The 12,651-nt window shown below is 43.2% G+C and overlaps 1 protein-coding gene across 1 annotated transcript in view; it reads right to left on the bottom strand.

The window, feature by feature from the left end:
- Positions 1-3,928: 3,928 nt before the first annotated feature.
- Positions 3,929-12,651, bottom strand: part of MRPS6 (mitochondrial ribosomal protein S6) — a 79,946-nt gene continuing 71,223 nt past the window's right edge. Inside the window, exon 3 of the mRNA XM_084617951.1 lies at positions 3,929-4,508. Coding sequence (XP_084474077.1) covers positions 4,328-4,508 — 181 coding nt within the window. The 3' untranslated portion in view covers positions 3,929-4,327. The remainder of the gene's footprint in view (positions 4,509-12,651) is intronic.

Here is a 12,651-nt window from a genome sequence, read left to right on the forward strand (position 1 = left end):
GAGCACAGAGCTCACAGCTGGGAACCTGGCTGCAGCAGGGAGCTTGGGAGGCAGCCAGGCTCCTGATGATGGGGAGTGGGGAGCCCAGGGGACAGCCAAGCTCCTGGCAGCAGGGATCCGACAGCGCGGGGGGAGGCAGCCAGGCTCCTGGCGGGGAGCTGAGACCCAGGCTCTCAGCCCCCCACGCTGCTCCCTCTTAAGTCACTGGAAGCATTTCTAGTGAGACTGTGCACCACCGACCCAAGGAGGGTAGAGTAGACATGAACCACCACAGAAAAGTTGACCTAACATCAGTTGACTTACGTTTCTAGTGTAGACAAGCCCTTACACAGAGCCCTTCTTCAGGTCTGGGAAACGAGCATCACAGCTAAAGACAAGGTGGAACAGATTGTTAGTTAACAATATGTCTAGTTAACACATATTTCGAGGGACCATTCAAGGTGAAGTGGCCCGTAAACACCCCTTCACTATCCTGGGACTACTGCATCACTTCATATCACCAATGATAGATGATACCTAAGACTCTGGACTACACAGGCTCCAGCAGCAAAACGTACATTTATACATAATAAAATGTGTAAAAGTGGTCATTTTAATTATTCCTTGGAAGACTTTTGAAACAGTACAAAATTTTTGTATCCATGTGCTTTTGTCACAACCAACTCAGGCAACAGCTTTGACACTTGACATTTTGTTCCTTTTAAGCAGAAGAGTGGTTGGGAGCATGGGAGCATGATAATCCCTTTAAAATGCTTAATTAATCTCCAAAATAATGTTGTTCTGCTGGCACTGAGGATCAAAAGCCTTTAAGTTCACACCACCACCAAACAGAATTTGTATAGGCCAGTCTGATGCTAGGAAAATGCATGATTCTGGCTCTACAGAACTAAATCACTGCATACACAAACTTACAGGTGCAAAAGCGGAGGCTATGGTGAGGCCCCTTTGAAAACTTGGCCTTAAGACATGGTGCTGAAGGAACTCTCAGAGATGCAAGATTTAGGGAGTGGGTGGATGTGTGAGTGAGAGGATGTGTGAGTGAGAGCGAATGTCAGCAAAGAAGCAAGGAAGCAATTTAAGACAGAACAAGGGGACCTAGGGTCTGCTCCCTGGAACCATATATGCATACTTGTTATCTGACTTTAAGATAGCCAATGGGAACCACTGCTGAGCTGATCGAAGAGCTGTCAATCAGCATTTTAATACTTAGCCACCTCAGTGTAGTGCTCCAAGATTCTCAGATGACAGGGACTATATAAGTAAATTATTATTTCTAGGAGTATAAAACTACTTCCCTTTAAGCCTGGAGAGCACAAGCTGAGGAAGGCTATAAATAATTTCAACATCTGTTTCTCTAGTTAATAAAGTTTAATTATTTTTTTAAACATACCAATGATTTTTGGCATTTTAATGATTTGGAAGTGGTTTGGCAGTACTGATTCTGTCAGCTATCCAGCTTACTCTACACTCTTGAAATTGTATTCCTGAAGATCAAGAGTCTCTCACAGCTCATTGAGATGAATAAACATTCAACTATCACAAAAGGCAACTGACACTGTACCCAAATTTATTACCAGAAGGCTAAGATTTCCCTGACACTACAAGTGGACATTTATGTTCACTCGGGGTTGAGTTACTATCCAAGTTTCTCATATGGCAGACTCATTGGTCAATTTGCTGAAAACCATAATTACCTGAGTGTAAGCGAGTTTTTTGGTGTACGTGAACGTCCACTCCAAAGGTTCCAGTTACATACTAGCTTCCCAGAATAACTAACTACAGGTCTGGATCACAAGCTGGGTTGAGCTATATTTGTAACCCAAAAAACCATAATGTTCATACTGGAAAGCATCAATTATGAAGAAATGGGTACATACTGTTGTGAACCAGCTTTTTAATTAGTTGACTGTTTACACACAAAGCCTGTGATTAATAAAGCACAAACGCTTATTTAGGCATGCATGGGGCCAGAAAAAGTTTGCCTTTGCTTGGTATTGTAGGTTTATGGTCAATATTTCTATTCTGAAGAGTAATAGGATTTTTAAATCAATCCTTTTTATAGCTGCAGGGACTAGTGGTAGTTGAAAGGAGCACATTAGACAGTAATATCTTGAACATCTCCTTAAACCTTGTTTTGTGGCATAATGGTCACCTTTCCCCTTAATATTGGGATAGTCGGGTTTCTACATACTGTCTCCCAAAGAGCCTTGAGATATTTCCACTATCCAGTTGCTTTGGGTCCCAATCCCCCGGTTCTTCTTGGAATCCCTGAGAGTTCTGCCATTGATTTTATGAGAGCAGGATCGGGCCTTCCAAAAGGAAGAGGTACAAAAGTCTGACCTTTCTGAGGCCCCAACCCTACCATGGCTTATGCATGCACTTAATATTAAGCACCCATCCAATAAATACCTGGGTATTCTTTTTGAACATGTACCTAAAAGCTAGGGATTGAAACAAAAACTAGTAAGAAATCAGATTTTACATTTCTACACTATACGCTCAAAAGGCAAGAGGATAAAAGCAACCTTTCTACGTTTATATACATACTGGCTCTATTGGCATTCTTCTCTGCCCCATTTTGCAAGGTTGGAAACTTGCAATTGCCTTTTTTGTTACAACGAAACACAGAACACAAGATCCCAGCCTAAGGGAAAGCTTCATTAGACCAGATCCAAACCGATACATTGTTTAAATAAAAAAAAAAAAATTCTACAGCAAGGAACATTTGATAGTGACCTGCCAAAGAAAGTTAAAGTGTGTTCACAGCTGAGTATAGTGTAGTGGAGACAAACAAGCTACCTAGTTTTAAGATGGAACTCAAATTTATAAATGGGATTACATGGAATGGTTGCCTATGATAACAGGGACTGGACACGATAGGACAGGAAGGGATCTCCTTATTTGTGTTCCCTTTTTGGTTTCTTGGATGTGCAAAGGATTGAATAGTTTGAAAAGGTGGCTGTATGAAGGAAATTCTGCCTTATTTTAGATTAGACATTCTTGTCGTCGTTGTAGGAATCTGTGGTTGTGGGGAGAATAGTGGGATGATGACTTTTTCTCCCCTTTTGCTGGTCACTTTTTTTTTTTTTTTTTAATAAAAGGAGAATTTGTTCTTATCTTTCACCATTTTTAATCAAACTTCTTATGGCTACAGCATCACCTTTGAAAAAGTGAAACTCTACAGACTCCGGGAGCAAGATAACAAATTTGTTCTTTCCTTATAGAAGAGCACTTGCAGAGCAATATCACTAACAAACCCCTCGGAATTCCTGTGGGAATCAGAGTTCAGTTCCTGGGTTGGTCTCTTGATCTCCAGTTCAGCAAGGGTTGCCGGGGGGGTGAGGGGGAAGGGGAGGAGGAGGAGGGTTTCCAGATGCAGCATGCCCAGTTGGGGAGTGTCCTCTCTAGCTAAGTAAGCAACAGTGTTTATGGACTTTAGAAGGAAACCACAGCTTGTCTCCTTGATGGGAAAGATGGTGGATGCAATGAAAGGACAGGGTAAATGGGGGGAGGAAGAAATGGGGATTTCCTCAGGGATCTAACAGTCAGAGGACCCCCAGCAGGTAATACTCTAGTGGTAATACCTACCATGTCTCCCCGTTTTCTCCATCAGTACAGGAATAGGGGAAAGCCAAAAAATTAGTTTATTTTGTTTGAAATGTTTCTAAATGTAAAGTGTCAGGTGGCTCCATCTTATAGTAAAACAAAGGACAATATCTTGCATTTTTCTGCTCACACTAGTCCAGTCATTCTCGGAACTGCCATCTGGAAGTATCTACCTTCTTCCATAGAGAGTGTTTATTTGTACTTAGACCAACCCCCTGTGATTATATTCAGAAGAGTAGGTTAGAATGCCTTATGGCAGGGTATAAGTGTAACATTTCCCTGCACCTTTTATAGTCTTCAACAACAAACAAAGCTTATTTCGAATCACCTTTATTATCTTGTTTAAAATAAAAAAAATCATACCGCTATACAGTATACATTGTCGAACAGAGCTTTCTTAATCTACTGTGTACAAAGTCTGAAGTAATCTTACTGAAAAAAAAATTGCTATTTTTAGTCTCCTGATGGGTAGACAGAACTTCATCAGATGTAATGCTTTACGAGGAAAGCAAATCAATTTTTAGACTAGTCATCAACTATTAACATAAGAATACAAATTAACTATTTAATTAACAACAAAAAAGAAAGCTAAAGGTTACATTAACTCCAGATGCCATATGACTACAATAGATGACTCTGTACGTAGACAAAAATTATGACCACAGTTGTATCCGAAAGCAGGGCTAAAATAAAAAGGTTTCAGATATGGTCTTTTGGATACTCATTTTTTCTTGGTATATAGTTTATCTTCATAGTTGACTGGGATTATGCCACCACATTCTTCTGTCTTTGATACTGGATGCTTTAAAAAAGTAGGTCTAATTACATCAACATCACGTCCTAAATGGTCCATCATCGTTGAAACAATCGTAGGTGGGCCATCAAAGTCTACCAAAAAATACCTGTAATGGAAAACACACACAGATACAATAAAATAAGATATATGCACTGCAAAAGCTTTTATTCATACCGTCATTCTGTTGGAATTGTAAAACCAAACTCCCAATTATCTATGAGGAATACCTTATATTTTGTTTTTTTGAACTGTTTTTAAAACAAAGCTCAGTAACATTATGGATTTAAAACACAGGTAAGTCAATTTATATGGAGCTACACAACCGAAAACAATGGAAGTGGGCATCTTTCCTATTCACAGGGCACCATTTCTTGTCTGTGCACTCAAACTGGAATCAGAGGTCTGCCTTTACTTACTCCATACATTTACATACATAGTATTTTTCACACCATTTAGAAGTTGCATATTTATTTGAGTTAAAAAAAATGTACACTTTCCCTCCTTGAATTCAATGCATTTCTCCTCAGGGATCCTTGCCATGTGGAGAATGGACTCACGAACAGATGTCAGTGTCAAACATCTAAAGCTTATATATCATATGGGCAATATTTCATCCATCCCAACACTACTTTATAACTGAGTGGAAGTTTAAAATAGCAGCAGGAAGTAGGGAGGGAGGAGAGCGAGCGAGCTGGAGCTAGCCCAAATGAGCATGTATTCATTAGTGACATGCTTTAACTTCTGAAAACTGAGGACGCTCCATTTCTATTTAAGGCCCCTATGTCACTTCTGCAGTCACTCAAGTCAAGTAACTCACGCATTGGATCCTGTTCTATTAATTCACTTTTCATTTTGAAGGAATCTTTTTAAACTCCAGTGGGATAGAGCGAATGGTAAGGTCTATTGCTCTTCCAAACATATGCTAGTCCCATTTTGGAGGAGAGACTACAACTGGATATTGTATTTCAGTGTTCAGAAATAAATCCTCATACAATTCCCATATCCTCAAATTTTTTCAGAGAGCGAGGTCCACGGCTCTTGCATATTTTGAGTGATTTTACTGCAGCCAGCATATTCATGTTGAAAGATAAGAAATAGATGGCAATTTGGCATTGTAAATAAACTTGTAGTTGTGGGGATTTTTAATCCATCAGCTTGCTTTTGGTAAGGCTTTAACTACAGTACAGTACAAAGGAAGTCTCAGCTGTCTCTCAGAAGTCCTATTAAAGATTAGACGATTACAGTGAGTAGACAGTTTCCAACTGCAGCATTCATTAAAGATACAGTAGACCGCACAATAATTCCCATTTAGCTTTTTGTTTTAAAACTTCTGTACAGTCGCATTTATTAAAGCTATGTGAGTAAAGACAACTGCTCTCTCTGAAGTATACCTCAGTAGAATGCAAAAACGAGTCAGCCACAAAGGGGAACCATATTTTCTTCACATATAATTAGGGCCTTACCAAATTTACGGCCATGAAAAACACGTCACGGACCGTGAAATCTGGTCTTTTGTGTGCTTTTACTCTATACTATACAGATTTTCATGGGAGAGACCAGCATTTCTCAAATTGGGGGTTCTAGCCCAAAAGGGAGTTGCGGGGGGGGGGGGTTGCAAGGTTATTATAGGGGGGGTTACAGTATTTCCACCCTTACTACTTTGCTGTCTTCAGAGCTGGGCAGCCAGAGAGCAGTGGCTGTTGGGTGGGCACCCAGCTCTGAAGGCAGCGCTCCGCCAGCAATACCATACCATACCAGGCCCCCCTTACTTCTGCGCTGCTGCCTTCAGAGGTGGGTGGCTGGAGAGCGGCAGTTGCTGACTGTGGACCCAGCTCTGCAGGCAGCAGCGCAGAGGTAAGGGTGGCAGTACCACACCAGGCCATCCTTATCTTTGCACTGCTGCTGGCAGCAGCTCTGCCTTCAGAGCTGGGATCCTGGCCAGCAGTCACTGCTCTCTGGTCGCCCAGCAGCAGCACGGAAGCAAAGGTAGCAGTACCACAACCCCCACTGCAATAACCTTGTGACCCCCCCTCCCCCTACACACACACCTTCTTTCTTGGTCAGGACCCCTACAATTACAACACCATGAAATTTCAGATTTAAATAGCTGAAATAATGACATTTACGATTGTTAAAATCCTATGACTGTGAAATTGACCAAAATTGACTGGGAATTTGGTAGGGCCCTACGTAAAACCCAGAACAATCCATACTCAAAACAAACAGAGGCCAAGTGTACCAGCTAGTTTTACTTGGAAATTATATCTGACATGTAGTACTTTTTCCCCACAGTAAGGGCCAGATTCTAATGTAATCTAATTTCAGGTGCATACAATGCATCACAGCACACTCACAAAAGTGTTGAGCTATGCAACAAGTGCCAGGCACCCAAGATGAGAAACTGGGCCTACATATACATCAGAACACAGAGTGCAGAGAATGTGTCAACAACAAAAAGTTCTTTACGTTTTCCATATTATGACATATGAGGAAAACAAACTCCTCCAATCTAAATACCTGCGAGAGGAAGTCCCATGACCATCAACAGGTATTACACACAGAGAGAGAACAAAATTCCCCCACTACGGAGGGGCAGCACAAAGCCTATGGGTCTGCCTACACTGCAACTGGGAGCGAACCTCCCAGCCCAGGTAGATAGAGGCATGTTAGCTCTGCTCAAGCTAGTGCACTAAAAATAGCAGTTTGGAGGTTGCAGTGCAGATAAGTGGTTTGGGGTAGTCACCTGAGATTGGACCCTGGGGTTTGGGCAGCCTTGAACTCGAGTAGCTGCGTGTTGCATTGTCCGCACTGTTACGGCTAGCATGCTAGCTCGAGCAGAGCTAACACAAGTCTCTCTACTTGTGCTGGGATGCTCGCTCCCTGCTGCAGTGTAGACATATCCTATACGCCACTTTTAAGGGTAAAGGTGGGACATAAGTGGTGCAAAGGTCTTACGCTGGCCTGCTGCACAGAGGTGAATGCTGCACACAAGGAGAAAACAATAAAGGAGGATTTCCTTAACTGAGCATTCCCAGCCCCTAAATGAATGTGCAGCAATGGACACTAATAACCTTTTGTAGCAGAAGTGCTGCAATTTGGAAAACTGAATTAAAGTACTGAATTTCCCTGTATTAGGCTTGAATGGCAAAATCTCCCATGACACTACTTAAGGGACCCAATCCTCTAGTCTGTACTGAAGCAACTAGTCCCCTTGGGGCAGATCCTCAGTGCATGAGGTCAAGTGGAACTATGACAATTTACACCCCATGACTTCAATAGGACTAGTTATGTGAAACTACTCCTCTCATGAATGCTACAATGAGGCCTAATTGCAAAGTCTCAGGGACTTCAATGGGGAGCAGGATTGGGCCCAATACATTTGGAAAAACAGAAATGCCTTAATACTGTCTTATCTCCAGTGAGTAAGAGAAGTCACATACTTTAGACTTTATATAAAAAAAACAATGGGTAAAGCCTAACAATAGTGGAATAAATTACAACTCTTTTAACGTTTCCCAAAGGATGTGCATGGCCAAGGAAGGAAAATCCTATTTTCAGTTAAGATATTGACTACCACAGCAAAGATGCAGGACCCTGAAATCCTTTCATAGTTCCAACCAAAAAGGAAAGGAAAGCAAGTTCTAATAGATCGTACTACATCAAGGTTCGCATGCTCTTTAGCAGTTAGCAACAACATTCATTCATGAACCGCCCCACTTTTCCATGCTATTTTGGCTTTGCTTTTACAGAATTTCATTCCATTTCTAAATGCAAGTTGTGTGCTGCTTTTTACTGTGCTCCTAAAACTGCAGTAGCTTTTCTCCCAAAGGCAGGTTTACTGCTTTGTGGTCTCTCACACATAAGCAGACAGTGGAAATTTCCACTGACGCACTGTTGATAAACGAAGGAGAAGTGGGGGATGGGAAGGATGAGCTGCTCCAGCACGTCTGTGTCTTTTTCAGAGAGTAGATATTTTAGCTGAAGACACAAAAATGCAGCAGTTGGGAGAATGCAATTTAGAAACAATACCAACCATCCTTCCTTCAGCGTAAGAAAGCAGTAATTGCTCTGATCTATAAATGGGGGGGGGGGAATAACAAGTCTTTTTGCCTTTTGTTTCCATTAATTTAATTGTGCTTAAACAAAAAACAAAACAAAACAAAACCATGTTAGGCTGCTGCGATTCACGAGCTGATCTGGAACCCTGCCCATAAAGACAAAGGTAGCTAGTCAGAGATGTGTATCTGAATACAGATGTAGGTATTTAAACCTACAGTTCAATCGTGCACACAGCAGCCTCACGTTTTTCTTCGTTTAAAGCAGTCAGCTGTGGACACACAAATATTGCAGCTACTCTTTGTCAGGTGACCAAAATAAAACCCCAGCAAGGCTGGGAGGATGATAACATGGAATATAGGAGATTGTCACGGTTCCTCCCCCACTCTGAACTCTAGGGTACAGATGTGGGGACCTGCATGAAAAACCTCCTAAGCTTATCTTTACCAGCTTAGGTCAAAACTTCCCCAAGGTAACAAATATTACCCCCGTTATCCTTGGAATGGCCGCTACCACCACCAAACTAATACTGGTTACTGGGGAAGAGCTGTTTGGACGCGTCCTTCCCCCCAAAATACTTCACAAAACCTTGCACCCCACTTCCTGGACAAGGTTTGGTAAAAAGCCTCACCAATTTGCATAGGTGACCACAGACCCAGACCCTTGGATCTTAAGAACAATGAACAATCCTCCCAACACTTGCACCCCCCCTTTCCTGGGAAATGTTGGATAAAAAGCCTCACCAATTTGCATAGGTGACCACAAACCCAAACCCTTGGATCTGAGAACAATGAAAAAGCATTCAGTGTTTTACAAGAAGACTTTTAATAAAAAATAGAAGTAAATAGAAATAAAGAAATCCCCCCTGTAAAATCAGGATGGTATATATCTTACAGGGTAATGAGATTCAAAAACATAGAGAACCCCTCTAGGCAAAACCTTAAGTTACAAAAAAGATACACAGACAGAAATAGTTATTCTATTCAGCACAATTCTTTTCTCAGCCATTTAAAGAAATCATAATCTAACACATACCTAGCTAGATTACTTACTAAAAGTTCTAAGACTCCATTCCTGTTCTGTCCCCGGCCAAGACGACTACAGACAGACTGACAAACCCTTTGTTTCTCTCCCTCCTCCCAGCTTTTGAAAGTATCTTGTCTCCTCATTGGTCATTTTGGTCAGGTGCCAGCGAGGTTACCTTTAGCTTCTTAACCCTTTACAGGTGAGAGGAGCTTTCCCCTGGCCAGGAGGGATTTCAAAGGGGTTTACCCTTCCCTTTATATTTATGACACGCCCCCCAAATCTCAGCTAGGGTGAAACACTGGCTGGGATTTCTTCCTGGAGCTCTAGGAAAACAGAGTTAATAAGACACATGCATCTCTAAATATACTACCAAGTACATAAAGACTAACAATATTTTCCACATCTCAAGGACGATTTTAACCAGTTGATTCTGGGAAACTTTCACGGGAGAGTGCATCAGCCACTTTGTTAGAAGCTCCTGAGATGTGTTGGATGTCGAAATCAAAATCTTGGAGAGCTAAACTCCACCGAAGAAGTTTTTTGTTAGTTTCTTTGACGGTGTGAAGCCACTTTAGGGCAGCATGGTCGGTTTGCAGGTGGAAACGCCGTCCCCAAACATATGGGCGTAGCTTTTCCAGAGCGTAGACAATGGCATAACATTCTTTTTCAGTGACTGACCAGTTGCTTTCCCTCTCAGACAGTTTTTTGCTGAGAAACACTACAGGGTGGAATTCTTGATCAGGTCCTTTCTGCATTAAAACTGCTCCCACACCACGCTCGGATGCATCTGTGGTTACTAGGAACGGTTTGTCAAAGTCTGGGGCCCTTAGTACAGGGTCAGACATGAGTGTCGCTTTAAGCTTGTTAAAGGCCTTCTGACACTTTCCGGTCCACTGAACAGCATTTGGCTGTTTCTTTTTGGTTAGGTCTGTCAGTGGGGCAGCGATTTGGCTGTAGTGCGGTACAAATCGTCTGTAATAACCGGCCAAGCCTAAGAAGGATTGAACCTGTTTCTTTGACTTTGGGACAGGCCACTTTTGGATAGCATCCACTTTGGCCTGTAGGGGGCTGATAGTTCCTTGACCCACCTGGTGTCCAAGGTAAGTCACTCTGTTTAGGCCTATTTGACACTTCTTAGCCTTAACAGTTAGTCCTGCCTCCCTTATGCGCTCAAGGACTTTTTGTAGATGTTCCAGGTGGTCTGCCCAGGAATCCGAAAATATGGCCACATCGTCAAGGTAGGCGACTGCATATTCTCCTAATCCCGCTAGGAGACCATCTACAAGTCTTTGGAAAGTGGCGGGTGCATTTCGCAGCCCGAAAGGGAGTACATTAAATTCATACAGCCCGAGATGTGTGATGAAGGCTGACCTTTCCTTGGCAGATTCATCTAGCGGTACCTGCCAGTACCCCTTGGTTAAGTCCAAGGTAGAGATGAACTGGGCCCTTCCCAGTTTCTCTAATAGTTCATCTGTGCGTGGCATGGGATAGTTGTCTGGGTGAGTTACAGCATTTAGCTTACGGTAGTCCACGCAAAAACGTATTTCCCCATCTGGTTTGGAAACTAGAACCACTGGAGATGCCCATGCACTTTCAGAGGGGCGGATTACACCCATCTGTAACATATCCTGGATCTCCCGTTCTATAGCAGTTTTAGCTTGAGGAGACACCCGGTAAGGTTGGACCCTAATTGGGTGAGCATTACCTGTGTCAATGGAGTGGTATGCCCGTCCAGTCAGTCCTGGGGTGGCTGAGAACGTTGGCGCGTAGCTAGTGCACAGCTCCTGGATCTGCTGTCGCTGCATACGCCCAAGGGTCATGGAGAGGTTCACCTCTTCCACACCACCAGCACATTTCCCTTCGTAATAGACACCTTCAGGCCACTCAGCGTCGTCTCCTCCCTGGGCTGTAAACTGACAAACCTTTAATTCTCTGGAATAAAAGGGCTTTAGAGAATTAATATGATACACCTTAGGCTTTCGGTTGGAGGTGGGGAATGCTATGAGATAATTAACAGCTCCCAGGCGCTCCTGGACCACGAATGGCCCTTCCCACGATGCTTCCATTTTATGGGCCTGGAGCGCCTTTAAGACCATGACCTGGTCTCCTACTTTGAAGGAACGCTCTCTGGCATGTTTATCATACCAGGCTTTTTGCTCTTTTTGAGCATCCTGTAAGTTTTCTCTAGCAAGGGCTAAAGAGGTTCGGAGGGTGTTTTGTAGGTTGGTTACAAAGTCCAGAATGTTAGTTCCTGGAGAAGGTGTAAATCCCTCCCATTGCTGCTTCACCAACTGCAATGGCCCCTTAACCTCACGGCCATATACAAGTTCAAATGGGGAAAACCCTAAACTGGGATGTGGTACAGCTCTGTAGGCAAAGAGCAACTGCTGCAATACTAGGTCCCAATCATTGGAGTGCTCATTTACGAATTTACGTATCATGGCCCCCAAAGTTCCATTAAACTTCTCCACCATGCCATTTGTTTGATGATGGTAAGGAGTGGCAACCAAGTGATTTACCCCATGAGCTTCCCAAAGGTTTTTCATAGTTCCTGCCAGGAAATTAGTCCCTGCATCTGTGAGGATGTCGGAGGGCCAACCTACCCTGGCAAAAATGTCTGCTAGTGCCTGGCACACACTTTTAGCCCTGGTGTTGCTTAGAGCTACTGCTTCCGGCCATCGGGTGGCAAAATCCATGAAAGTCAGTATGTACTGCTTTCCTCTGGGTGTCTTTTTCGGAAAAGGACCCAGAATATCCACAGCTACTCGCTGAAATGGAACTTCAATGATGGGGAGTGGCTGGAGAGGAGCTTTGACCTGGTCTTGGGGTTTTCCCACTCTTTGGCACACCTCACAAGACTGGACATAGGTAGAAACATCCTTGCCCATTCCCTCCCAGTGGAATGACCCCCCCAAACGGTCTTTGGTCCTGTTCACCCCAGCATGGCCACTAGGGTGATCATGGGCTAAGCTCAAGAGCTTGGCCCGGTATTTAGTTGGAACTACCAACTGTCTCTGAGGATGCCAGTCTTCCTGGTGTCCCCCAGAAAGAGTTTCCTTGTATAAAAGTCCTCTTTCTACAACAAACCTGGATCGATTAGAAGAGCTGAGAGGCGGTGGGTTGCTCCGTGCCGCCGTCCAAGCTCTCTGGAGGCTTTCATCTGCTTC

This window comes from Lepidochelys olivacea (assembly GCF_965140295.1).
Source record: "Lepidochelys olivacea isolate rLepOli2 genome assembly, chromosome: 1".
NCBI lineage: Eukaryota > Metazoa > Chordata > Testudines > Cheloniidae > Lepidochelys > Lepidochelys olivacea.